Consider the following 22921-nt stretch of genomic DNA (forward strand, 5'->3'; position numbering starts at 1 on the left):
GGCTCCCGTCAATCACCGCCAGGGGAGTTGCAGGCGGTCCAATCAAAGACCATCAGCGTAGAACGAAAGCCGAGGCGTACGGCGTACGGAGTATATCGAGCGATCAGCCCCGTATCGCGTGTTCGGCAGGTTGGATATAGCGCCGGAGCTTTGGAAAGGAAACCGATTTCTTGGTAGTCTCTGGGCAAAAGCACTTCCTGATCGTCATCAGACCTCTTTGAACGCGTAGTGAGCGCTCATGTTGTCAATTGACCTGCCGTTTTGAGATTTCCCGACCCACCGGCATTTAGGGGTGTTTTTTTTCTTTTCGTTGAAGATCCGCGTTGAATCTGTGCTTAAGTAGCTTTTAAAATCTTGGCAAAATGAGATCTTTGATGAAATCCAATATTTGCACACGTGCATCCGGGACTGACAGCCCGCGCAAGCGGGGTTTAGGCAGGAACAAGTGGAAGGTTATTCGGGAATTATAATACGACATCGATTCAGTTCACGCTGCCTTCTTAATTAACCGACCAGGACAGCCCAGCAAGCCCTTTGGACAAGCTTACCCCTTTACAGGTAAGGTAGGTATGCAGTCCTTACCTACCCAGGTAACGAACGATACCTAGGTAATCTTGTCGGCCAAATCAATTGATCAGCAGGTATACATAGGTATGCTTATTAGCGGGCTTTGTTCCATTTCCTCTCTTTTTATCAATTCAACTGAATCTAACGTGTGTAAGCAAGCACGGTTAGCTACCGCATCAGTTGTCACGACTCATAAGTCCCAACGTTGACTCGAGTCAGAGTGACTCGGGGTCTCATACATAGTAAACTATAAAACCTACAATATACTGTGTATAGTATAGGGTGATGATTTACTTAGTAAATGGACAAGTCGCTCTGTTGATTAATATGTTCGTAACGTCCGTGACCGGACCAAAAAGACTATTCCAAGGTAGAGTAAGAATCGTATGCACAAAACCTGGCAAAGAGTAAACTTGCAGAAAAGCTAAAATGCAAGCCTCGAGCCATTGACCAGTAGAGTTGTACGGATAGCTGAGGCTGTCGATACCAAGAGACCAAGACTTTGGATACAGGACATGATCCAATAGAAAATCACTTGTGGGGGTATTTCACATATACTATACTTCCCGCTTGGGCAGGTCTAGAATTATGTGTATACCTAATATCTACCTAACATATACCTAGATGGCTATCTAGGCAAGGTTGGCATATATCCAGATCATATTACTATCCCGGTTAAGTATGCACAGTTTTCCCAGTATCGCTTGATAAATATGGTAAAATTAACAGTAAGCTTATAAGATGCTAAAATTAGTAGTCTATCGGCCACTCGGTCAAGGCCGATAGGTATATACTCCAGGTATATCGCACAGCAAGTTTTTTTCAGGTATTTGCTCTAGAGATGCATGCTAACTATAATGCTAATTTTACGAGCCAGTGAAATGTCTGCGATTATATCTGTTCTGCTCCTGCGACTTTCTAATCTACGATTTTTTTTTTATATTTTTTTTTTTTTTTTTGGCGAACACGGACATCTGCAATAAGGAGGCCGATAAGCATTTGGTAAAGAATTCATTGTTCATCCTTGCCCGAGCTTTTGCCCTTCTTTGACCTGTCATCTATCCAGAATTTGGGCTTGGGCTTGGATAAACCATAACCCGTGCATTCGAAGCCGAGTCATTATAGATGAGGCAGACACAGTTGCCCACGCCCTTCTTGCAAACAAACTCCGTTGCCGAACTCGGTCTCATTCTGTACGCATTGACGCCAGTGTGTGATAGCTTTGGTGAGCCTTACTGTTAGGACACATGGCATCGGTGATCTTTTGTTGCCTTGGATTGGATTACGCGGCTCCCTCTCCGGTATCGTTGGGATCGACAGAATAGAGCATTTTCAGGTTCCACTTTCGCTCCTTGCCGGAAACCTTGTTCCAGTCAACAGATTCGAGATTCATTAACACGTTCCGAAAAAAAGGATATCAAAAACCCTAACTGTTTTCGGACGACGGTCAAGAAGATGCCATTTGGGACGAGCTGATCATCTACATAATCTTAGATAGTGGCTTTAACACTTGGGATTTGGAGGTCATGTACGTTATCTGGATGAGAATTGTAGGTCCGCATTCATCAGCTTTGCGCAGATCAGGGGGTCCAGGTTTCCCTGACTCTTCATGGTAAACCCGAGGGTGAATATATTTTACCCCAGCAGGATGCCGCCTTAAATTGAATATGTACATTAGCATATAACCTTGATGGCAACAGGAGAGTCTGTATGCACATCACAGAGCTTATCCCTGCCATACTGAACCGCATGCTTAATTGACCGAGAATCTAACGTTGGGTACCTCCCCTGGCAACTTTAAGCGAAAACTTTCAGCAAGGAGGGAAGTAGTAAAAGACAGCATCAACAACTTGGAAATACATGTAGCCTCCAATGTTGAAGCTGCTGCATTGACCAAGAGGATTCAGAGAATGATGAGCTCTAGGAATGCTAGAATGAGCTCAGTCATACACAAATGATTAGATGGATGGCGATTCTCCCTCGTAAAACTAGCCGGCCTTACTGACGAGGGGACAAATATCAAGGGCTTTGCTATATACATGTACCTTATTAACTCTATATTATCTAAGTAGGCTGCCCACATCCTGTAATAACATATTATCCTTGGAGGCTGACCGGCCTCCCCTATCCATCCTCCCCCAGCCAGCTCCCCAACCGGGAGTCAAGGATTGCGTCGACGCCAACACCTGCATGGCCGCCGCATCCTCACCAACAAACGCGAACCTGTCGTTTGGATCCGTCTCATCCCCCGTCGTCGCCGTATGGCCGTCACTCATCATCTCAGCGCCGCTCTCCCCCGCACCTCTCTTCGTCTTGCCCTTGCCTCGGGTCCGTTTCTCGCCGGTTCTCCCCACGGCAAACCCCTGCTTCGAGCTGGCCGCAACGTTGGGAAACGGCCAGCCCCTCGACGGCACCTTCTTGAAACCCCTCGCGCTGCTGCTGCTGCTGCTGCTCTGCGTCATCTGCTGCTGCCGTGGTAGAGCCTCCTGGTCCTCGACATGGAGCCCACTCATGATCCCGACGCGAGGACTTGCCCTGGCTAGCGCCCGCTGGAATCCCGCTGGCTTTCCGCCGGGGAAGGCGTTTTGAAAACAGCGCCTTGCCCTCGAGCCCGGTTCCGCGGGCCCCTTGTCGACGCCACCGCCGCCACCAACGCCCCTGGATGACGACTTTCCCATTCCGAAGCTAGGACCCCCGCCACCTCCACCACCAGGATCGCTTAGCTCCCCCGCCAACTCCTCGAGGGTCGCGCCCTTGGTCTCGGGGACGAGCGTCGACGTCAGCGTTCCGATGAGCATGAAGGCGGCAAAGATGAGCATCAGCTTGGGGAGGGAGCGCGAGCACGCGAGCCCCTCGCACGAGGCCGAGGCGCTCGGTGGCCCGTCGTGCTCCAGCAGCGGGATGCTGATGCTCTGGGCCAGGATGGCGCCGATCTTGCCCATGGCCGCCGACACGCCGTGGGCCGTGGCCCGGTAGCGGGTCGGGAACACCTCGGCCGGCGTGATGAAGGTGGTGGTGTTGGGGCCAAAGTTGAAGAAGAACTGCGCCACGATGTACAACGCCAGCATCGAGCCGTCCGAAAGGTGGTGGTACGCAAATCCCAGCACGCAGAAGAGTATGGTCAGCACGAGGAAGCCCATGATCTGGATCGGGCGCCGGCCAAAGGTGTCGATGGTCAGAACCGACATCCAGTAGCCTGGTAGGGAGCCCGCGCAGGTGAGGATTATCATCCCCACTGCGTTGTCGTATAAGCTGTAGTAGAAGTTCTCGTGTCGTGAATAACCTATCGATTTCAGCACCAGGGTGGTGTTCAGTCCGAGGCCGTAAAATGCCAGGTCACTGGGTGTATCATGTCATAACCTTGTCAGAGTCACAGAGTCAAGAGTAGAATAATAACAGCTAATGCTGTTCCTTTCTCGCAGCAAACAAGTCTTACAGAAAGAACCAAGGCACGGTAGTCCCAACGAGGATTTTCAAGTGTCTCCATTGCCGGAAATACGAGTACACGTCAGGCCATGAAGCGGAAGGAATATCCAGGGATATGGATGCCAACCTCTTGGCCCTAGCTTGGATCAAAGGATCGACGGTACCCTCATTCTGGCTGCCCATGTAGGCCTTGACGTCGGCCTCGGCCTTTTCGATATCCTGGGCGACATCCAAGGTATAGCGAGGCGTCTCCGGTATGGTGATGCGGTAGTACATGGCGAAGCAGGCCGGTACCGCGCCGATGCCCACGATCAGGCGCCACGACCTGTCTGCAGCCATCCTGCAGGTCGAATCGCACTCCGACACCTTGCCGATGTCGATGAAGGACTCTTTGAAGATTACCGTCACCACCAACGTCGTAACCGCCGCGATCAGCTGGCCGATACCTTGCATCGAAAACACGGCGGCAAGCATGGCGCCTCGCCAGCGGGTGGGTGCAAATCTAAAAAAAAGGGTAAAAAGAGAAAAAAAAACAAGCTTTTTTTTAGTCCATGAATTCAAACCTCAAAAGGGGAGTTATTAAAACCGCAAAAAGGTAGCAATCATACTCGGAAGTAATGACCGAAGACAACGGATAGTCACCCCCGATGCCAACACCCATCATGACCCTCCAAAACACCAAGATCCCTGTCGAGCTGATGGAGGAGCTGGGGCTCGCCAGGGCAAAGCACAAGGTAGAGACGAGGATGATGCAGAGCTCGATGCCGTACATCTTGCGACGACCAAAGGCGTCGGCGAGGCAGCCAAACACGAGCTGGCCGACGACGATGCCGGCGCTGGTCGAGGCCTTTAGCGCCTGGTCCACCGTCGACGGGAGCTTGCCGCCGTTGCCACCGAACCCGTTGTCGGCGTGGTCCGGGGCCCCTTGCCAAAAGACGACCCCCAACAGGGTCGTGATCAGGTCGATGGCGAAGATGTCGTAAGAGTCGAGGAAGAAGCCGACCCCGGCCACGGCCACAGCTCGCGCGTGCTGCAGGCCCAGTGGAACCCTGTCTATGTCGGCCAGGGCGAGCCGCCGGCGCATGTTGAGATCGGGGATGTGTCTGTAGTCGTTTGCTGGGTCGAGTTGATGTCAACGCTTGGGTGACAAGGTCATATCAGGAAATAAGGCGAAATGATGAGGGGGCTTTTGTTCTGAAGAAGACAAAAGAAAAAAATATCACAGTATCAAGGAATCTTAAATCAAAGAATAAGAGAAACCAATTGGGAAGCTGAGTTATGAGCAGGCGGTTATCAAAAAACCTCCATCGCATCGCATAAGTGGTTTGAGAGTGGGTTGTTTACCCCTTGAACATGTAGCACCTGGTGAGGAGATGGATTCAACAGTCAACATACCAATATTATAAAAGGCATTATTGCCCCCTGGGGTACGGTTTGTCGAGCCATGTATAGCAGGCCCGGGTAGTTTCTGCATCTTCGACCCCACGACAAACCACTGCAAACCAATTTGCTTGGGCTCAGTCCAGGAATATGGCTTCTGAATCTGGTCTGCAGTAAGCAGTCGGGATGTTTTCCCTCTCTCCTTTTTTTTTAAAAATCGTTTTTCTTTTGCTGATTAATATATTGGGACGCTTTTCCCCCCTTATGCAAGTTCGGACCTAGTACTACCTCTTGGAGAAACCAGAAGCAGGCCCTGAGTGGCTTCCAGGATGCACAAATATGATTGCCATCAACAAAAAGACAAAGCTCCATAAAAGGAACTGAGTGAATAAAAACACGATGGAAGAATTATTGAACCGCACCGATGGGGTCTTGCATTCAGGCCTTGGAAGAGCCCGACAAAGAGGGGAGGGAGGTGTCCCCTATTTCGAGAACCTCTCAAGACCTGATTTGCAATATTCCTTGGAACTATCCCTGTCTCTCCTACCCATGAGTAGCCCGTAAACATGGTTATAGTCTCGAGGGCGGTAGCCCAGGGATTCCTGGCTTGGGCCTATTTTGTTGGGGGGTTGTGGCGTGAAGCTCAGTTGAAGGCTGATGGATTTTCCTACCAGTTCCCCGTAAATCAGTTCGATACCTACCTACCCTGGAGGCGGCGGCCGACGAATTCGGAGTGAGCGGCAAGGCCCCACGGGATTTGACAAGCAGGGTCCTTCGATCTGCATGCAAGCTTTGCTTGCTCATGTCAAACGGGATATAAACCTTGGTTGAACTTCATCCTCAAAGTTTAAAAAGCAAATAGTGATCAGTACTTGCCAACATTGCTGCGGTTGAAACGACAATTATTGGGATGATATTGAGACGAAAAAAAATATCAAAAGTCGCGCGGCGCATTCGCTCTCAAGCATTGTTAAAAAAAAAAAAAAAAAAACTCAGTATTGCAAGTGTATACAGGGTAGATGAACTAGTCATCGTCTCGACAGTAAGATAAGCGCTACTCTCCTCCAAGGCAAAAGGGTTTCTTCACATCGGTAGGTGTGTAAACTAACAAGCGCGGAAAAAGCATCACGGTGATGCTTCCTTATAGTAAAACACGAGTCAAAGGAAACATTCCTCTAGGATTTGAGATGGTAGATCGCCTGACACACTTCCAGAAGTGCAAGGGGTAAAAAAAACACTGGATGGTCTTTATTGACAGGAGATCCTTCGAAATGGTTTGTTGTCAATGTCAGTAATCTTCATATGCACACTCGAGGACTGCCTGTTGCTTTCTGAGTCAGCCAGAGTACATGACAATGCTTATAGACTAAGGAGTAGGGTGCAAGCCAGCTAGTGAGAAACAACATGCATGGCACTAGGGCGCATTTAGACAAAGAAGCCATTACCACGGTTGTGTCTATCGGCATTTGGACTCAACTTGGTTTTTGAAGCATTTTTATCAGACGGGACCCCTTTCGGGAATCTTTCAGCTAGATTCAACCAACTGGCGCGATTAGTGCAGATGCGTCCCATTAATGGGCTGGCATGTCAGATAGCATCGTCAAACATCAGGCCACTAGGGTCTAGTCCTACTTGTGTCCAGGTTCGTTTCGCTATGGTGGTCGGCAAGTGGGCTTTTTTCTAGAATAACATTCGAGTTCAGTGATGGTTGGCCCCGAGTTTGGTAAAGAGCCCGTTTTAGAATTATATGTTGCAAGAAACAGCCGTAACTTGGTACATGTAAAGCGTGACAAGAGCCTATACAGCTAGCCTTGGCCACGACACCGAGTCCAAAGGTGACGCGGCCGTTATAGTTTGTCTTGTCTTTCAGATGTACGCTGATCTCGAGGCAGGCATGTTGTATTCATGCGGGTCTAGAGGCTTAGGAGGATGGCGTTCATTTGCGCAGTTATTTCCGTAATGTACCCGTACCCATGCTGTCTTCGTAAGGTGAGTTCAGCAGGCAGGGACCCAAATACCTAGTTATCCAGCTATCTTTCAGGGCCCTGCGCTAATAAATGTTGATGCGAGTCGGTTCAGGCTTAGTACCGATCAAGCTATGAACATCTATTATTCGTTCAAACCCCGAGAGCAGGTTCCCTGCCAAAGGTTATCTGCCCCTGGTTTCCTCCCACATTGCTCAAGTGTGTGGCCATGGGTAGTCCATCCAAGTCTGCAGAGTCTGATTCCAGGCACCGCTGCCCTGCTGGATATGGAGCCACTGGTTGACAAACTGCTGCAGCACCACATCCCTCTTCATTATGTACCCAATCTCCTCGAAGCTAAACGGTTCTTCTGGGTTGACGGCGCAAAGAACACCGGGGTTCATCTTGGCCTGGAGCTCCGCTTCGATCCTGTCCGTGATCATGACGTCGGCCTCCTTGTCCACAACTGCCTGGAAGATGATGTTGTTATCGGTCTCGGTGTAGACAATGATCTCGGCCTTTTTGAGGTTTGCCCGGTCGAACACTTCGTTGCTGCCGCCAGAGGGCGTCGCCACACGCACGCCCTCGACGTCTATGGCCGCCAGCGACTGGTACTTGGACGCATCCTCACACCGGACCGTGGCCACCTTCCCGACCCGGATCAGCGGGTTCGAGTAAAAGCAAGAACGAGCCCGGGCCAGCGTTATCGAGACTCCCGTCATGCCAATGTCGTACCTGCCCTCGTTGATCTCGGTCGTCATGTTGGCGAACGTGGCGTGCACGAACTCGGGCTCCTTGGTCAAGCCCATGGCCTCAGATAGCGACTTGGCCATGTCGACATCTGCGCCAATGTAGCCCGAAGACGACGAGTTGGTGGTTGAGTTGGGGACAAGGTAAGAAAAGGGCTTGTATGCACCCGTCATCCCAACCTTGAGGTGGCCACGCGCAATGATGGCTTCCAGTTGAGAAGGCGCCGAGCACCCTCCTGTTTTTGCCGCCATCGCCGGTGCCGCCACGCCGAGAAGTGTGAGACTGGAGAGTTGCATCCTGTCAATGGATGTTTGACTTGAACTGCTCAAAGGGAGAGGGGCAGAAGGGATGTCTGGCTACTCCGTGGGCTGATGGTGCCAACGATGGAACTGAAGGAGGAACAAACTCACTTGTAAGACTTGAGGGTCACACTGAGATCTATATTAATACACTGACCGACTGGCAAATACCAAGCTCATCCCCTTGCCCATGTGGACGGGTCCGAAGTGAATCCGAGCTGCTGGAAAGATTGCGACAAGACTACTACAGTAACTGCTTTGTACACGCCTATCTCCGTTTCCCCGCAAAACTCCGCAAATAGTCCCAGTAAATGGGTACAGCTTAATTTCACTAGTGAGTCATGAATTCATCGATATTGATTGTCTGTTGATAGTGAGGGGTTTGCTCCCTCACCTTGGATAACGTTTGAGAAAGTCGGTCAAAGGGTTAGACCACTGTTGCTCGCAGCTCTTGTGAAATTAGGCGCAGTTTGGGAAGGAAAAAGAGGAAGACGACACGGAGAAAGGAATAACAAAAAAAAAAAAAAAAAAAAGAATTCCCTAACAATTACGGTACAATGGTTAAATGGAAAGAACGTTGGATACAGGAGCTATCCCTGCCAATTTGGCTTATCTTATCAGCACCTCAATTGCCCAGGATTCCACATTGGATCCCCACCGCAACTACAACAAAGCTCTTAATTACATCAACAATTGGAAACATGCGTCCAGGATAGCTTTAATATATTCATGCTTTACCGTGTCGCAAACAACCTCTTCTTCAAAATGGCCCACATGTCCAACTCCCTCGTCACACCTGAACAGCTGCATCAACGCGCCAGGTTTAGCTCACTTCCTACTGATCTTCAAGACACAATATTCTACACGACCCAATGCCTCACCCAAGCCGCAGGGCTGCTGTTGCAGCTTCCACAGTCCACCACAGCGCAAGCCAATGTAATACTCGCTCGATACTGGCTTGTGGATTCCGAGATGCAGCATGAATTCAGCGTTTGTCTACCCTGCACAGCCCGGACTGCTCTAGTGGTTCTCTAGCAGGACCAACTTTGTTCAACCCTGAAAATCGACTGACAGTTTACTGCGCAACCCCCTACCAGGATGTCTCCGCCGCATGCATCTACATCGTCGCAAAATGCGGACCCTTCCCCCGGTCCCCACGCGACGTGACAAACGTATATGCCTACCTCCTCTCCCCAGTCTCGCCTCTCGCCCGACCATCCTCACGCACAACCAATCCCGACGACGTCACCAACGACCCGACGAAATACTACCAGAGCGAAGCCGACTACTTCGCCGCGCATAACCGCATCCTCGCCCTCGAGGGCCGCATCCTGTACGCCCTGTCCTTCGACACGCGCGTCGCGCTCCCGCACCCCCTGGCCGTGACGTATCTGCAAGCGCTCGACTTCCTCGCCCAGCCGCGCGAGGTGGTGTCGGAGCGCGCCGTCGCCTACCTCAATGCCGCGCTGCTCTCCCCGCAGCTGCTGTACCTGACTCACCAGCCCAGCGCCCTGGCCGTCGCCGCCGTCTACAACGCCGCCCGTGACCTCGGCGCCAAGATGCCAGAGTGCGAGTGGTGGGAGGTGTTTGACGTTGAGCGCGAGGAGCTCGGGTTTTTGGTCGTCGGTCTGAGGAGCCTCGAGGGCTGGGTAAGGCAGCAGAAGGCGGCGTTGGAGTCTGGGGATAAGGCTTTGGTTCCTGCCCTGCTCGGCGGGGAGGGTGGTTTGCTCACCAGGCGGCTCGTCGAGGCGGAAATGCAGAGGAGAGGGTTGCAGTTACGGAAGAACGGAGACGTCTCACAAGGTCCAGAATCAGTTGTCGACAATGAAGCCGAGATGATGAGAAAACTGGATGAAAGGGTTGCTAGTATGGACGAAAGCTAGTTTAGGGTCCCGCACACCTGTTAATCTGATTTTCCTAACTGGTATCATGTTGGGCATCTGGCAACCAATACTCCAGTCTTTGTTTGCCCTTCATAAATCACTACATCAACCAGCCTGTGAACGAGAAGAATCGCCTTCCCCGCTTGCCACCTGTGCCTCCCTTCTGGCCTTGGCACCCGCCTTGAGCTTCTCCCATCTCTCTCGGTACTGCCCATTGACTTTTCGAACATGCGTGTACTCCTTCTCCAAGGCTTCCATTCGCTTTACCGCCGCCGCAAGCTCCTGTTCCAGTTCCTGGTTTCTGCGGCGAAGGGCCTCATCGCCCCCAATGCCACCACCACCGCCACCCGAGGACGACAAGGGAGATCCGGGACGCACAAACCGCATGCTCGACTGCATCGCGTAGTTCTGCGCATTAGCCTCGAACGTATGCAGCCTCTTGGACAACTTGTCTAGCATTTCCTTCAGCCCCTTGTTCTCGAGGTAGAGCTCCTCCACTACGTTGTGTAGATCCTTGGTCGACTTGCTGCTGCCGATACGCTTCTTTACGCCAGGAGACATGGAAGACGAGGCTTGCGACTCCCGCGCGTCGACAAAGTCATCTTCGTCGGCCGCATCCTCCGGGCTCATGTCGGGATGTTCGTGGCCGTCGTGGATCGATGCCAAGTTGCGACGCCTCTCCTTTTGATCAAAGCTGAGAATGTTTGCATACGACACGGTGCCCCCGGTGGCCGGCACAAAGTAGAACGAGTCGTTCGGAGCATGCCCTTTCTGCCCGAGCGCCTGGAGCGTTGCCTTGGAATAAATCCTAGCCAGGTCCGGCTCGGGAGCAACATGCTGTGCCCTGGAGGGCCGGCTTTTCTTGGCAGTTGCCGGGTCCGGAGAATTGGGAGGCTCAGGCGCCGACTCTTCCGCGATCAGAGGCAGTCCGGCAAAGGCCAAAGGGGCGGAGAGACCCTTGATCAGGCTCCCAAACGTGCTGTAGAACCGGGAATACCCATCCTCACTCGGCTCCTCTGCAGGTCTTTCTGTTTGCTGCTGTCGGGCCTGTCCCTTCTCCGACTTCTGCGGAGCTTCCGTGGGCGGCACCCAGCTGGGCTTTGGCTTCTGCCCCAGCATGTTCTGCATCTTGGACCGACCGACATCTCTGCTAGGATGACCATCCAGGCTCCCGGGTGCCTGGTCGTTGGATACGCTCGGCGCGAGGGGATGACCACGATGCGAGGACCGGATGCCGCGCGCGGATGCCAGGTTGCTCGCGATCGACGACGACAGCTCCCGCGAAGGCGGATACCGCCGTTGCTGCTGCTGCTGTGACGCCGGAGTTCCGGAAGAAGCCACCGCCGACTTTCTCCTCGGAGACATGTCGTCGGTACCGCCTGAGGAGGCCGGCCTAGCCGATGACTTCTCACTCAGGTCTTCATTGTGGTTCGCTTCAGCCCCGGCACGGTCATCATCGTCGACTTGGGATGTGCGCGGGGGTCGCTCGAGCGGCAATTTGAGCAGGTCCGAGAGCCTCTGGTGATGCTGCTCGAGAAGCTTCAGCGTGCGGAGGGCCTCGGCGCTTGTGGTCGACCTGGCGGCGTTGGAAAACTCGCCGGCCGCGAGCGCATGCTCGTTAATGGCGACCGTCGTGTCGGTGTGGGCAAGGGCGGCGTTCCTGGCATGGTCGTGTGCCTTGAAACAGATCCCATGTTAGGGGGAAAACCAGTTCGGACAAGCACGCACTTTCGGGTTGTGAAATGAGAAGGAATCTCTGGCTTCCTTACCTTGATCAAAGGTGCTGCATCCATGCTGCCTGATGTGATTGTTCTTTTTTTTTTCTCGGTGTGATCAACAGCCTGGCTTCTCGTAGCACATTTAGGCAGACGTGCCTGGCCGGGATGTAGCCACTCGCGCAAGAAGATTGAGTTTCGGTGCAGTTGAGACCTCTGTCCGAAGAAGCATCTGGGCGTCGATTTCGCAGGGACAGGGTTGCTCGTTAAGAATTATGCCAGAAATAGAGGGGCAACCCGCACTATTGGTTGGTATACAGTAGTACACTCACTGTAGCTGTAGTCCAGCTTCCAAATCGAACTTTGATGGCTGGGATTAGTCACTCAATTCAACAAACGCCAATATGACAACCTCCTCCCTCTCCAAATTCTATGGGTCCTTCATTCCAACCCATGGCTGCCAAATCCAATACAGTATGACCGTATTCCGCACCTAGGCATGCTGCGACATAGCTGCTGCAAGGAACATCAATCGAATATAATGGAACATATGATTCGACCAACCCCCTTCCAGAGATTGAATTGACTTCTGCAAATCATTACATGGTTGTTTTGAGAGTGTAGTAAACATGGGGCTCCGACGATAGCAGAGTAATTCTGCAAAGTCAGCAAATAAACATGACACGCAAACAGACACTTTGACGTGCCGCAGTAAGTAAAGTGCGACGCCTTTAAATCCTACTTGGTCTAAGCTGATAGTCGAGGATGTATAAACTTCGCTAGGTAAACAATTGTTCATGTAATACACTTTGTCGCTTTGTAAGAATCCGATTTTACTACTACTATATTATATACATTGTTTACATCTGTCCAGGAACCGTCTTACTGTATCCTCCGATCTAGGACTGTCAAAATAGCTTCTCAAGGTTTATGTGGATCCACACTGACCGATGCCATGTGGTGGCCGGTATGAGCTAGGCTAGAAGCCAGGATCAGCCATGTGGGGCAAAACACTTGTGCCCGTGAGGGTAAACAATACTTGGATCGACGATGACAACAGTGGTGACAGCATTGAAGGTACAATGCGCTTGGCCAAGAAAGTTTGGTTGCTATTTACCATGGCAGGCGAGTTTCGAAGCCAAGCTAGTAATGAAATACTCTGACGACAAAACAAGGGGAGAACAATCATCCTCGTGATAAAAATAAAATCCATATCGAGCCGTATTTTCCGTGTGAGCGATTTTGTAAACGCACAGGAGAAAATTGATGACGATTGCGAAGATGCATCGAGTGTGTTGATTTTTTGTTTCGTCCCCCACTTGACACCTAGTGAAACCAAAAGGGGGGAGTCTCACTCGCAATCACTGCGGAACAATTCTTCAGCCTCCCTCATTCACCGTTTTGGACGGGTTGACTGATGAATTGTTCTTTCCCAATCGTAGTAATCCCAATCTTTGACATCTAGCCGACTGTTCTTTTTACAGTTTTACTACAACAGCATTATTATTACCTTTTACCATTACAGCTACATCATCATGCTTTATAAGTCTGAACACCCTTGAAACCAAGATAACTGCCGTCCCGTCATTATAAGATCAGCTCCACCTGGATCTATGAACAAGGAAGGGCAGGTGTCTAGGTATTCTATTTCTAGGTTTTGCAATTGCAAACGCGTCACATCGCATCGCATCACACACATCAATTCGCATCGATTGAGCACCACGCTCGTGCTGGCAACAACAACACACAACAACGGCTGAATTGATTCCTAGGCGGAAAATAAAAACGCCTGTCTCAAGCCCCAAATTCTAAGTCAACAATCTTCGCCTGGGCTGGATTGACCCTGGAATTTCAGGGCCCAGGCTGCCGGCAGCAAATAAAATAAATCATGGACGCCAACGGCTCAGATCGCTCAACGTCTGCCACGGGTCTGGGAAAACTGTTGCCGCGAGCGCTGGCAGAGAAAAGGCGACGCAAGAAGCAGCAGCAGCACCTAGGTAGCGACGCCAGTAGTGAAGACCTTGGAATACGCGGTCGAAGTCCAGCCAGCAGCCGGTATACCAACGAAAGCGACTTAAACGAGGACACGGGCAATCATTCATTTTCAATCGCAGAGGAGGATCGGCAACCGCCTCATCAGCCAGATGATGCCAGTCAAGCCAGTCTAGCGGCGGTGGAGACTGATGAAGACTCGTAAGCTTACCCCAATTTCTTCTTCTCATGTCACTGCTCCTGCACGCTCCCCCTCTATTCATGTCTGCCTAATGTACCGTAAATGAATGCACTTTTGTCTTTCCTACCACTGCTGCAAGTTGCGGCGCCGCCGTCAAGAACTGGTTGTTTGGTCGTCAGTTCTCGACTTGGCGTAGTGGACCATCATCATAGCCCGCTTCATCGCTCGCTCTTTTTATTTTTATTTATTTTTATTTTTACATCCCCCCGGCCGGTCGCATTCACGAATCAGTCCAAACTGTATGGTAGAGCGTTGGATGGTGCCAACTTTACTGTTAGGATGGTTCAATACTCGCGGCTACAGCGCAAAGACACTAAAAGCCTGTGACGTGTGACAACCTCGGCTGATATAGTAGCCCCCCTTTCTTCCAGAAAAAAGAGATGGGAGGGGAGACATACATGAAAAAGCAAATTACCTGGTATATCTTGGATTTGAAGTTTCAAATTCTTGTCTTTACCCCTTTGTTTTTCCATTTCACTCTCGCCATGGTCTCGTCGGATGGATCCTTTTCTACGTGTACTTTGGTATCGAGCTGCTTTCCGGCATCAAGTCCGCTGCATGTGGACCCGCAGCGCTGACTAGGGTCGCGCCGGCCGGGGCCTAGGCTCAGAGGCTAAAGCTCTCACTGGCTACTACGCACTGTCTGACACTTTAACCCCGTATCATATAGTCTGTCAGCAAGGCCCACCGCCGTGTCGACGCATCCTTCGCAAATCGGTTACCTGACGACCTCGTCGCCGCTGGTGCAAGAAGAACATCTAAAGGGCACTCAAGAACCACCGGAACCCTCCTCGAATGACAGCCCGTCCCGGTCGTCAACTCTTCCTGTTGTAGACTCTATCGAGAGGACCGATTCTCTCGACTCGGCAGCCTCATCCCTCCGACATAGCAAGACCGGTCTTGCTATCCCCCGGAACGCAGGGGCAGGACGATCACCGTCCCCCGTAGGCCGCTTTCGAAAAGCTCTGCGCTCGAGGTCTTCAAATAGACAGTTGACAGGCAGCATTAGCCCTGAACGAACACCTACGGCAGCGACCGCTTCCACTAGCGACGATTCTCTGGACAGCAAAAATATCGACAGGTCTGGCGCCGAAAGTTTACCAAACCCCACTCTCGACTCGCAGGCAGATACTGCCAAGGAGGCATCTACCCAGCGCTTCAGGAGATTGAGCAAAGGGCAGACGATCGAGACTGGGAATCCGCCTCGGACACCACCAAACGGTGCCACGTCCGCACCTGTCATCGTCAACACTCCCCCGACGCCTACCGACCACAGCAAGCCCTACGACCTACCAAGCCAAACACCGACGAAAAGGGCTACAAGTAATGCAGCTCCCAAGCCAGTCGAGCCTGTTCCTACAATAGCGCATCGACGTGGGAGGTCAGGCTCTGGCAGCGCAGGTCCCAGCAAGCTTTCAAACATCACAGCAGCGCCTCTTACTCCGACTCCCGAGAACGCACAGTCTCCCCTCCCGACCAGCAACTTCTTCTCGTCCATGATATCCGCTGCTCAGAACGTCGCGCAGAACGCAGCTAACACCTGGACCAACACCATCGCGAACAACAGTAGCACGTCTTCCTTCGGTAACAACGGAGGTAACAGTGGCCAATCTCGCGAGAAACCCTCGTCTGGAGATACAAGAGTCGAGGTTGAGTCGTATTCAGACCCTCAGAGACAACCTATGGAGTCGCAGGAGCCCGCAGTGAAAACATTAGGCAGGGGCGATTTGAGTCTGAGCCAGCTGGGGATTAACGACCCTCCGAGTAGCGCGACCTCGCCAGTCACTTCCAGGTTTGCGGATTCGATGGCCTCAAGGGTGAGGGCCGAGTCGGCCCCTACAGAGGCCAACAATGGCCAGACAGATTCGCAGTCCTCGTCGCAGGCCAGATCAGTTGCCGAACCTGGTAGCGCAGAACGCACGCCGGCCGGGAGCATATACGAGGATTCGACCGGACTTCAGCGCACTGGAAGCGTCCGGAGCTCCCTCAGACGGCACAGGAAGCGTGGCAGTTCTACAATGTCTGGCCAGATCGGCGCTCCTATCACTGCTACTCATACGGCTCTGACTCAAACCGGAGCCATAAGCAATAACAGCACGGCCAAGTTGACCGGGTTCGCCGTCGCTAGTGCCAAGCGAAACCGTGACTTCCACCAGCTCTTCAAGAGCGTACCAGATGACGATTTATTGATTGATGATTTCAGCTGTGCACTGTGAGTATCCCCTGATTTCGAACCATTGGCCTCTTTGAGTGAGGTTCCGTGTGTATGTGTGTGTGTGTGTGTGTGTGTGTGTGTGTACTTACCAGCTTCAAACAGGCAATTACAAATTCTAGCCCACGGAAGATTGTATGTTTCCGAGGGCCATTTGTGTTTCAACAGTAACATTTTTGGCTACGTAACGACTTTGGTCATGAGTTTTGATGAGATTTTGTCGGTTGAAAAGCGGAGCACGGCTTTATTATTCAAGAACGGATTGCTTATTAGCACCATCAACGCCAAGCACGTCTTTGCCAGCTTTGCCAGTCGTGACTCGACATACCAACTTATTATCAAAGTCTGGGGCATCCGTCACCCTTCGTTGCAAAGCTCACTAAACGGAGTTCGCTTGGACGAGACCGGAGGTGACAAGACGGAAAAGGTTGACGTGGAAGAGGTGCGCAGTCTATCATTGGCCGGTACGCAAAGTGGTTCCGAATTGGAAGATTCGGAGGACGATGAGGAAGATGTCTACGACGAAGATGCCGAGGACGAGATGAATGAATCGGTTGTGGCACAACCTATAGAAAATGGTGCCACTGAGAATGGTCTGGACAAGGTCGCGAGTCGAAAGACATCGGCCGCATTACCAGCCGCAGAGAAGCCAAAGGAAGCAGCCGGTGGCACCGCACCCGGGACGGGAGCTCAGGATTTTCCCGGTCCTGCTACACACGGCAAGACGGAATGCGGTGATGCTGACACGCACTATGACAAGCACCTTTCCACTGACGTGATTCCCGCACCCCTCGGCAAAGTCTACGATCTCATGTTCGGGCCATCATCTTGTCAATACATGTCCAAGTGGCTCACGGACGAGCAAAAGTGTTTTGATCTGCAGATGGAGGACAAGAAGGGTCTCACAGCGGAGAACAAGACAAGGACGTACTCGTACACCAAGCCCCTGAACGCTTCATTAGGGCCCAAGCAGACCAAATGCATAGTAACGGAGAAGCTGGATACGATCGATCTTGAAAAGGTCGTTTCAATAACATGCTCGACACAAACTCCTGATGTGCCCAGCGGTAACGTCTTTACCGTCAAGACAAAGTACTGCCTGACCTGGGATGAGAAGAATCAGACCAAGATAAACGTAAACTGCACGATCGAATGGACAGGCAAGAGTTGGCTGAAGGGACCAATCGAGAACGGAGTAGTGACAGGACAGCAGCAGTACTGCAAAGAAATATTCGCCAGCCTCAAATCATCCGTGTCGTCCCGCCCACGAGCAGGTACCGGCAACGGTGCCGCGCCCAAGGGCAAGAAGAAGGGTCGCAAGGGCAGGGCAGGCCCCACGTCTGGCCCAGCGAGCGACGCCGAGGGAGGCGCCCGTGCCCAGGCTGCCAAGCAAGACTGGGGCCTCTTGGAGCCCGTGCGAGGCATCGTCAGCCCCGTGCTCGACACCGTCCGCCCGCTAATCACGGGCAACCTCGTGTACGGTCTGCTGGTGGGCTTGCTCGTCGCCAGCTGGTTCGGGTTTGGGTTCAGCCCGAGCGGCAGATCGGTGTCGCGGCACCCTTACGGTGCCGACCTCGCCTACCTCAGCTACCCGGACCGCGTGGCCGCCTACGAGGAGATGTGGCGGCGCGAAGAGAGCGAGCTGTGGCAGTGGCTGGAGGAGAGAGTCGGCATGGAGCGGCTGAGCGGAGCATACAGCTCTGCGCCTTCGACGCCGTCGCCACGTAAGAACGTAGCGGACAGTCGTGAGGTCAGGGAGGCCATCAGGGCCACTGAAGAAAAGTTGAAAATGTTGAAGCTCTCGCTTGAAAAGGGCAACAACTGAAAGCTTTCTTTTTCTTTCCTTTTCTTCTGTCTCTTTTTCTGTTCAAATTAGCCAGGCTTACGAAGCCAGTATATCATCGGAGCATAGCATATTGTATTATTCTTTCATTTTTCTTTGTCTTTTTTTTTTACCTGTTTGCGCAACAAAAGAAAATGTAGCAACAGTGTGTACTGTAACTCAACAGACGGGAAATCAGTTTCATTTGTCTATCTTCAATTCGCCGTGAGGATGTCCATGCTGTTCATGGTCAACTAGCTCGAGTACGGAGAAAGGGGTTTGGGCCGTAAGCATGAATGGTAGCACTTGCCAAGCCCCGGTCCAGCTTCAATGATACAGCACATGGTCTCTCACTTTCAAAGGATCAGAAGTATAAAGCATCGATTAGTGAAGTGCGGCTATCTGCCAATGACTGAATAAGTTAACTGTAGGAGATGGTGTGGCCACGTTAGCCGTTTGGCAGGCCTGACAGGCCAAGTCGTACCCTATCAAGGGGTCGCACGAATTTCCAATATGACCCCTCTAACGTGTCCCGAAGAAAGTCAATGATGATTTGATAAATTAGAGGACCAAATATGGTGCTGTATCGGCAAATTGAAGGAATTCATCGCAAAGTTTGCATAGGTGTAGAAAAGAAAGAAGTGCATGGTCACAAGCAATAGTTGAAAATCGAGCTGAGTGGCATCGCATCATCATCGTCAGTCCACGAGACGTGGTAACCTAACCATAAGTTACTTGTGGCCGGGATATACACCCGGAAGAGTTCATATGACAAAAGGGAGGAAAGAAAAAGAAGAATAAAAACAACACCGAGGAAGATTGCCATCCAGAGCGAGCAAAGAAGCAGAGTCCCGAATCATTGCCGATTCGGAGATAAGCCTCTGTTTGAGCAGCACTGACATGTTGATGCCTTTACTTCTGTGGGTTTAGGAATCACATATTCAACAATGGGTTGTCAAAGTAAAGAGATCACCTCTCTGGCCGTTCCTGTAGCTGGGGCAGCTTCAGAAGCAGGTGTGAACTGTTTGTCCACAGTGGCGAGGATCTCTGCGATTTTGCCCAGTTGATTGGCTTTGTTCTTTTGGTACTCGGGACTGTTCCCCGGTAACACCCTTGTGTAGTCTTGCAGTATAATACCATTGATCTCTGATTCCAGACGCTTTAGGACCTCTTGGGCTTTGTCAATCATGGCTGCCAGACAATCTTGCACAGTTTGCTTGGCTTTCTCGAACATGGTATGCCGAACTACTTCGACATGAGCAGCCATGATGTCTTTCATACGCTTGTATGAGCCAGATCCTGGAAGATAACAGTTCAGTCAGCCGTACAAATTTCACGGAAACGATCTGTATCAAAGTTAAGACGGTAGAGCAGTAGTGCTTGAAGTAGACAAACACTTCACAAAAGGCTCATACCTTTTTCTTCTAAAGCCTGGCGGTACCCAGGTGTCATGCTAAGAACGATGATGGGTTCGAGCTGACGATTAGCCTGGCGCTGGGCGTTGGTGATATGTTGCTGTACATCATTCAGAATCCCAGCTGCTGTTGCCAAGTATCTATCCGTTTGCCGGCCGAGGGCGGCAAGATCTTGAGCGGAACCCGGGAATGTGTTCGCATTGGTAAAGTGGGTGTATAAGACGCGCAAAGCTGTTTGGATAGAAGTAGTCAAAGTGTCGATTGCGACGGGGATCCGTCGCAAAAACGTTTCTTCCCAGGCCGACGCAAGAGACGCAATGATAGGCTCAAGGAGTTCGCTATTGAAGTCCTTTGAGCCAGTAGCGCCATTGTAACAGCCATTACGCCTGATCGTAGCCCTGTAACTTATCCAGTGCATACCGCCCTCACGTTCAGGTGCACTCCAGCCTCGGCAAACATCTACGGCAGCGGATCTGGCTGCCGGAATCTTCGAATCAAGAGTCGAGATGATCAAGTTGGAGAAGTGATCTTGAATTGTTGTCACACAGACATCGGTTGCAGTTTCCAAAGCCTTGGGTTCCCATGATTAGCTGTACAGCTCAGAGTTCGCAACTCCAACATCCGACTTACTATCTTGACAGCCTCAAGCTCTCGACGCAAATTATCATGAAATGAATTTTGCTCTTCATCATTCGCTTGCGCCTGGTCTTCACGGGGCCTTGTCCATATCGACATCGACTCAACTAGCTGGAGCAGGTCGTTCAGGAACCGTCTGCAATGGCTGACTCTGGAGGTCTCGGTCATCCCTTGGACATGTTTTGCAAGTTGGGGAATCTCCGTGTCCTCCACACAGCGAAAGCCTTCAGCATTGAAATTGTCTTGCTCGTTGCGGCCACACAAGTGCTGATAAGCGTGACTACTAACACAGAAGACGGGGAGAGAATCAGCGACTCTTCCGTAGTCACGAAAGTCCACATCAGGATTGAACAAGCTCTCATCTTCGTCAATAAGCGCCGCCTCGTCAAGTTCCCTGATTCCCATGGCGAAGTCCTGCCGTATTGCCTTGCGAGAGTAATCGTTTCGTCCTTTGATACACATCATCGCAAGTTCATTCCTCTGCTCAGCCACCTCTTTTTCGAAAGCCTTCAACTTCAGCTTCAATATTTTGAAGGACTTGTAGGCCTCATCCTGAGCCTCAAGGTGCTGCGACTCCAGCTGCTTCAAAGCCTCCATGAGTGAAGCAATCTTTTTGTCGATATCCATACGTGTCAGGGGTGATGTTGTGGATGGATTGTTGTCAGTCACGTCATTCTCTGTAAGCTCGTTTTCACTCAAGAGAGTGTCTTCGCTGTCCTCGGATGATGAAAGATCCCTGCTATTGCGTGTCTGGCGAGTCTGGTGTTTGCGTTTCATGGACACCACTTCTGGGGGCGGCGGGTATACTTTCAAACCCGCACTGAAGCCTTTAGACAGCCGGCTCCAAGTCCAAAGCTCCCGATTCATTTTATTTATGTCCAATTCGAGAGACTTCATTTTTGAGTCGAGTTGTTCCTGCTCATTCTGGGCACAAATGCGCTCCTCGTTGATTTGCTTGATCCGATCCCACTTCTCTTGTGCCTGTTTCTCCAATTTGAGGCTCTTGACCGACTCGGAGACGACGATACTGTCCGTCTTGGAACAGATGAATGTTATTTTGCCAAACATTCCGTCGAACTGGAGTTGGTGCTTAAAGGCCTTTCCCAGTAGAGTCTTGGCTGACTTGTCGTCTACTGCACGCAAGATTGGCGCGAGAATCCACTGTCCGCTACACTCCTCAATATACTTGTCAGCGACGGCCGCTCGTGCTGCATTGCTATCATGGACGCCTGGTAGATCCACGAGGACGACCCCGTGCGCCAGGGCATCTGCTTTGGTGTATATCCGAACTACTTTGACGAGCGGCCATACTTCCATTACATCGACATGTTCACCGCGCTCTTTAGAGTCGATATAAGGTTGAAGCTGAGTAACAAGGCCTGCTGCCTTTTTTGCCTGAAACTTTTTGGTAGTTCCGAGGACTTCTAGCACACTCGGGTGTTCAGCCAGCTCTTTACGACTGTAAACTGATGAGGCAGATTCTCCAAAAGTTGGGTAAACAGCTTTGAGCTTGTCCAATGCAATTTTCGAGTCCTCATCTTTGGTCCTGGCTTCTGGGCGAATCTTGCCACCAGAATCAATCAGATAATCCCAAAGAAGCTGAAGCTCAGTGGCCCAATCCTGAGGGGATAAAAACTCGACTTCCGCGCGATATTTCTCTGCGGGGTCATTTGAATGGTTGAAGCTCAACTCGGTAACTGCAGCCGTGCAGGCTCGCATGCAGCTGGTAGGGAGAAGCCTGGGAGAAGTAAAAGAAAGAAAAAGAAAAAAACAGTGTTAGCTTGCAGAGATAAAGTAGCATGCCTTCATGAAGTAAGGCGGTGATCATTCCGGTTCAACAGGGATAGTTATGTGCGTTATACTAACTGCGGCTCGTTCAGAACAGCATTCAAGATGGATGACTTGCCAGCTCCAGTGCTTCCCACGACACCAACGACAGTTCGAGTGCGCTTGTCGGCCTTTAAAAGACCGTCTATCGTCTTAAGGTAACTATTTCCAGTGGAAGAGTTGAGGTCACGAACAGCCGGCCTGAGTTTCTGGAGAAACTCGATGCCAAGTTCGACGCCATTCTCAAGTTTGTCGACCGAAGTCTCTTGACAAAGCTCCCACAGGCGCTCCGTCGGATAGGCTTCTTGACCAGGAAGTTGAGTGGTAGAAGAATCAACAGGCTGGGCGGTAGCGGTTATGTTCTGCGAATGATAGCCATTATCAGGCTCCAGCTTGATGGGTGAAGTCATGGTGACTCCTGTTCGGGTGTGCCAAAGCTGCGTGTCGCAAGCCCAGGTTGAAAGAATGGCTCAACCAGATCAAAGGAAAGCAGCGTTCGTGCGTTGCTGGTATATTTACTGCAATGCGAAATCTTCCGTTGTGAATTTGATAGAAATAATGTGAAGGAGGAGAGATGGATTTTGTTGCACCTAAGTTGGATGTATTGAAGGTGAAGGTAAGTTGATGACCAAGAGAAATTGCCAGCATACGTAAACCAAAATTCGTCCTTCAACTGTGTGATAGAAATGAGGATAAAAGAAGAGAAAAGAGTTTTGTAGGAAGGTTACTTGGATTTAATGTGGGCGGGAGTAGGTTAAGGACCAAGCGCGGCTGCCTGTCCTGGCTTGGATT

The 22921-nt window shown here is 51.3% G+C and overlaps 6 protein-coding genes across 6 annotated transcripts; 2 read left to right on the forward strand and 4 right to left on the reverse strand.

The window, feature by feature from the left end:
• Nucleotides 1–2627: 2627 nt before the first annotated feature.
• PgNI_04077 (uncharacterized protein) lies at nt 2628–5467 on the reverse strand (the record flags this gene model as incomplete). Its single annotated transcript, XM_031124129.1, has 4 exons — nt 2628–3906; nt 4004–4495; nt 4602–5109; nt 5389–5467. 4 exons carry the CDS (start codon nt 5465–5467, stop codon nt 2628–2630), a joined length of 2358 nt encoding a protein of 785 aa, XP_030983407.1.
• A 2085-nt stretch (nt 5468–7552) lies between these two features.
• Nucleotides 7553–8383, reverse strand: PgNI_04078 (uncharacterized protein; the record flags this gene model as incomplete). The annotated part of the gene is made up of 1 exon (XM_031124130.1): nt 7553–8383. One exon carries the CDS (start codon nt 8381–8383, stop codon nt 7553–7555), a length of 831 nt encoding a protein of 276 aa, XP_030983414.1.
• A 768-nt stretch (nt 8384–9151) lies between these two features.
• Nucleotides 9152–10269, forward strand: PgNI_04079 (uncharacterized protein; the record flags this gene model as incomplete). The annotated part of the gene is made up of 2 exons (XM_031124131.1): nt 9152–9376; nt 9484–10269. 2 exons carry the CDS (start codon nt 9152–9154, stop codon nt 10267–10269), a joined length of 1011 nt encoding a protein of 336 aa, XP_030983415.1.
• PgNI_04080 (uncharacterized protein) lies at nt 9819–12236 on the reverse strand. The gene is made up of 2 exons (XM_031124132.1): nt 12039–12236; nt 9819–11946 (listed from the first exon to the last, which is right to left on the reverse strand). The coding sequence occupies exons 1-2, from the start codon at nt 12060–12062 to the stop codon at nt 10375–10377; spliced, it is 1596 nt and encodes a 531-aa protein (XP_030984898.1). The 5' UTR covers nt 12063–12236; the 3' UTR covers nt 9819–10374.
• A 1194-nt stretch (nt 12237–13430) lies between these two features.
• PgNI_04081 (uncharacterized protein) lies at nt 13431–18595 on the forward strand. The gene is made up of 3 exons (XM_031124133.1): nt 13431–14177; nt 14888–16429; nt 16535–18595. Exons 1-3 carry the CDS (start codon nt 13873–13875, stop codon nt 18252–18254), a joined length of 3567 nt encoding a protein of 1188 aa, XP_030984897.1. The 5' UTR covers nt 13431–13872; the 3' UTR covers nt 18255–18595.
• A 611-nt stretch (nt 18596–19206) lies between these two features.
• Nucleotides 19207–22539, reverse strand: PgNI_04082 (uncharacterized protein; the record flags this gene model as incomplete). The annotated part of the gene is made up of 4 exons (XM_031124134.1): nt 19207–19550; nt 19667–20237; nt 20297–22040; nt 22169–22539. 4 exons carry the CDS (start codon nt 22537–22539, stop codon nt 19207–19209), a joined length of 3030 nt encoding a protein of 1009 aa, XP_030984896.1.
• Nucleotides 22540–22921: the final 382 nt, after the last annotated feature.

This window comes from Pyricularia grisea (genome assembly GCF_004355905.1).
Source record: "Pyricularia grisea strain NI907 chromosome Unknown Pyricularia_grisea_NI907_Scaffold_2, whole genome shotgun sequence".
Lineage (NCBI taxonomy): Eukaryota > Fungi > Ascomycota > Sordariomycetes > Magnaporthales > Pyriculariaceae > Pyricularia > Pyricularia grisea.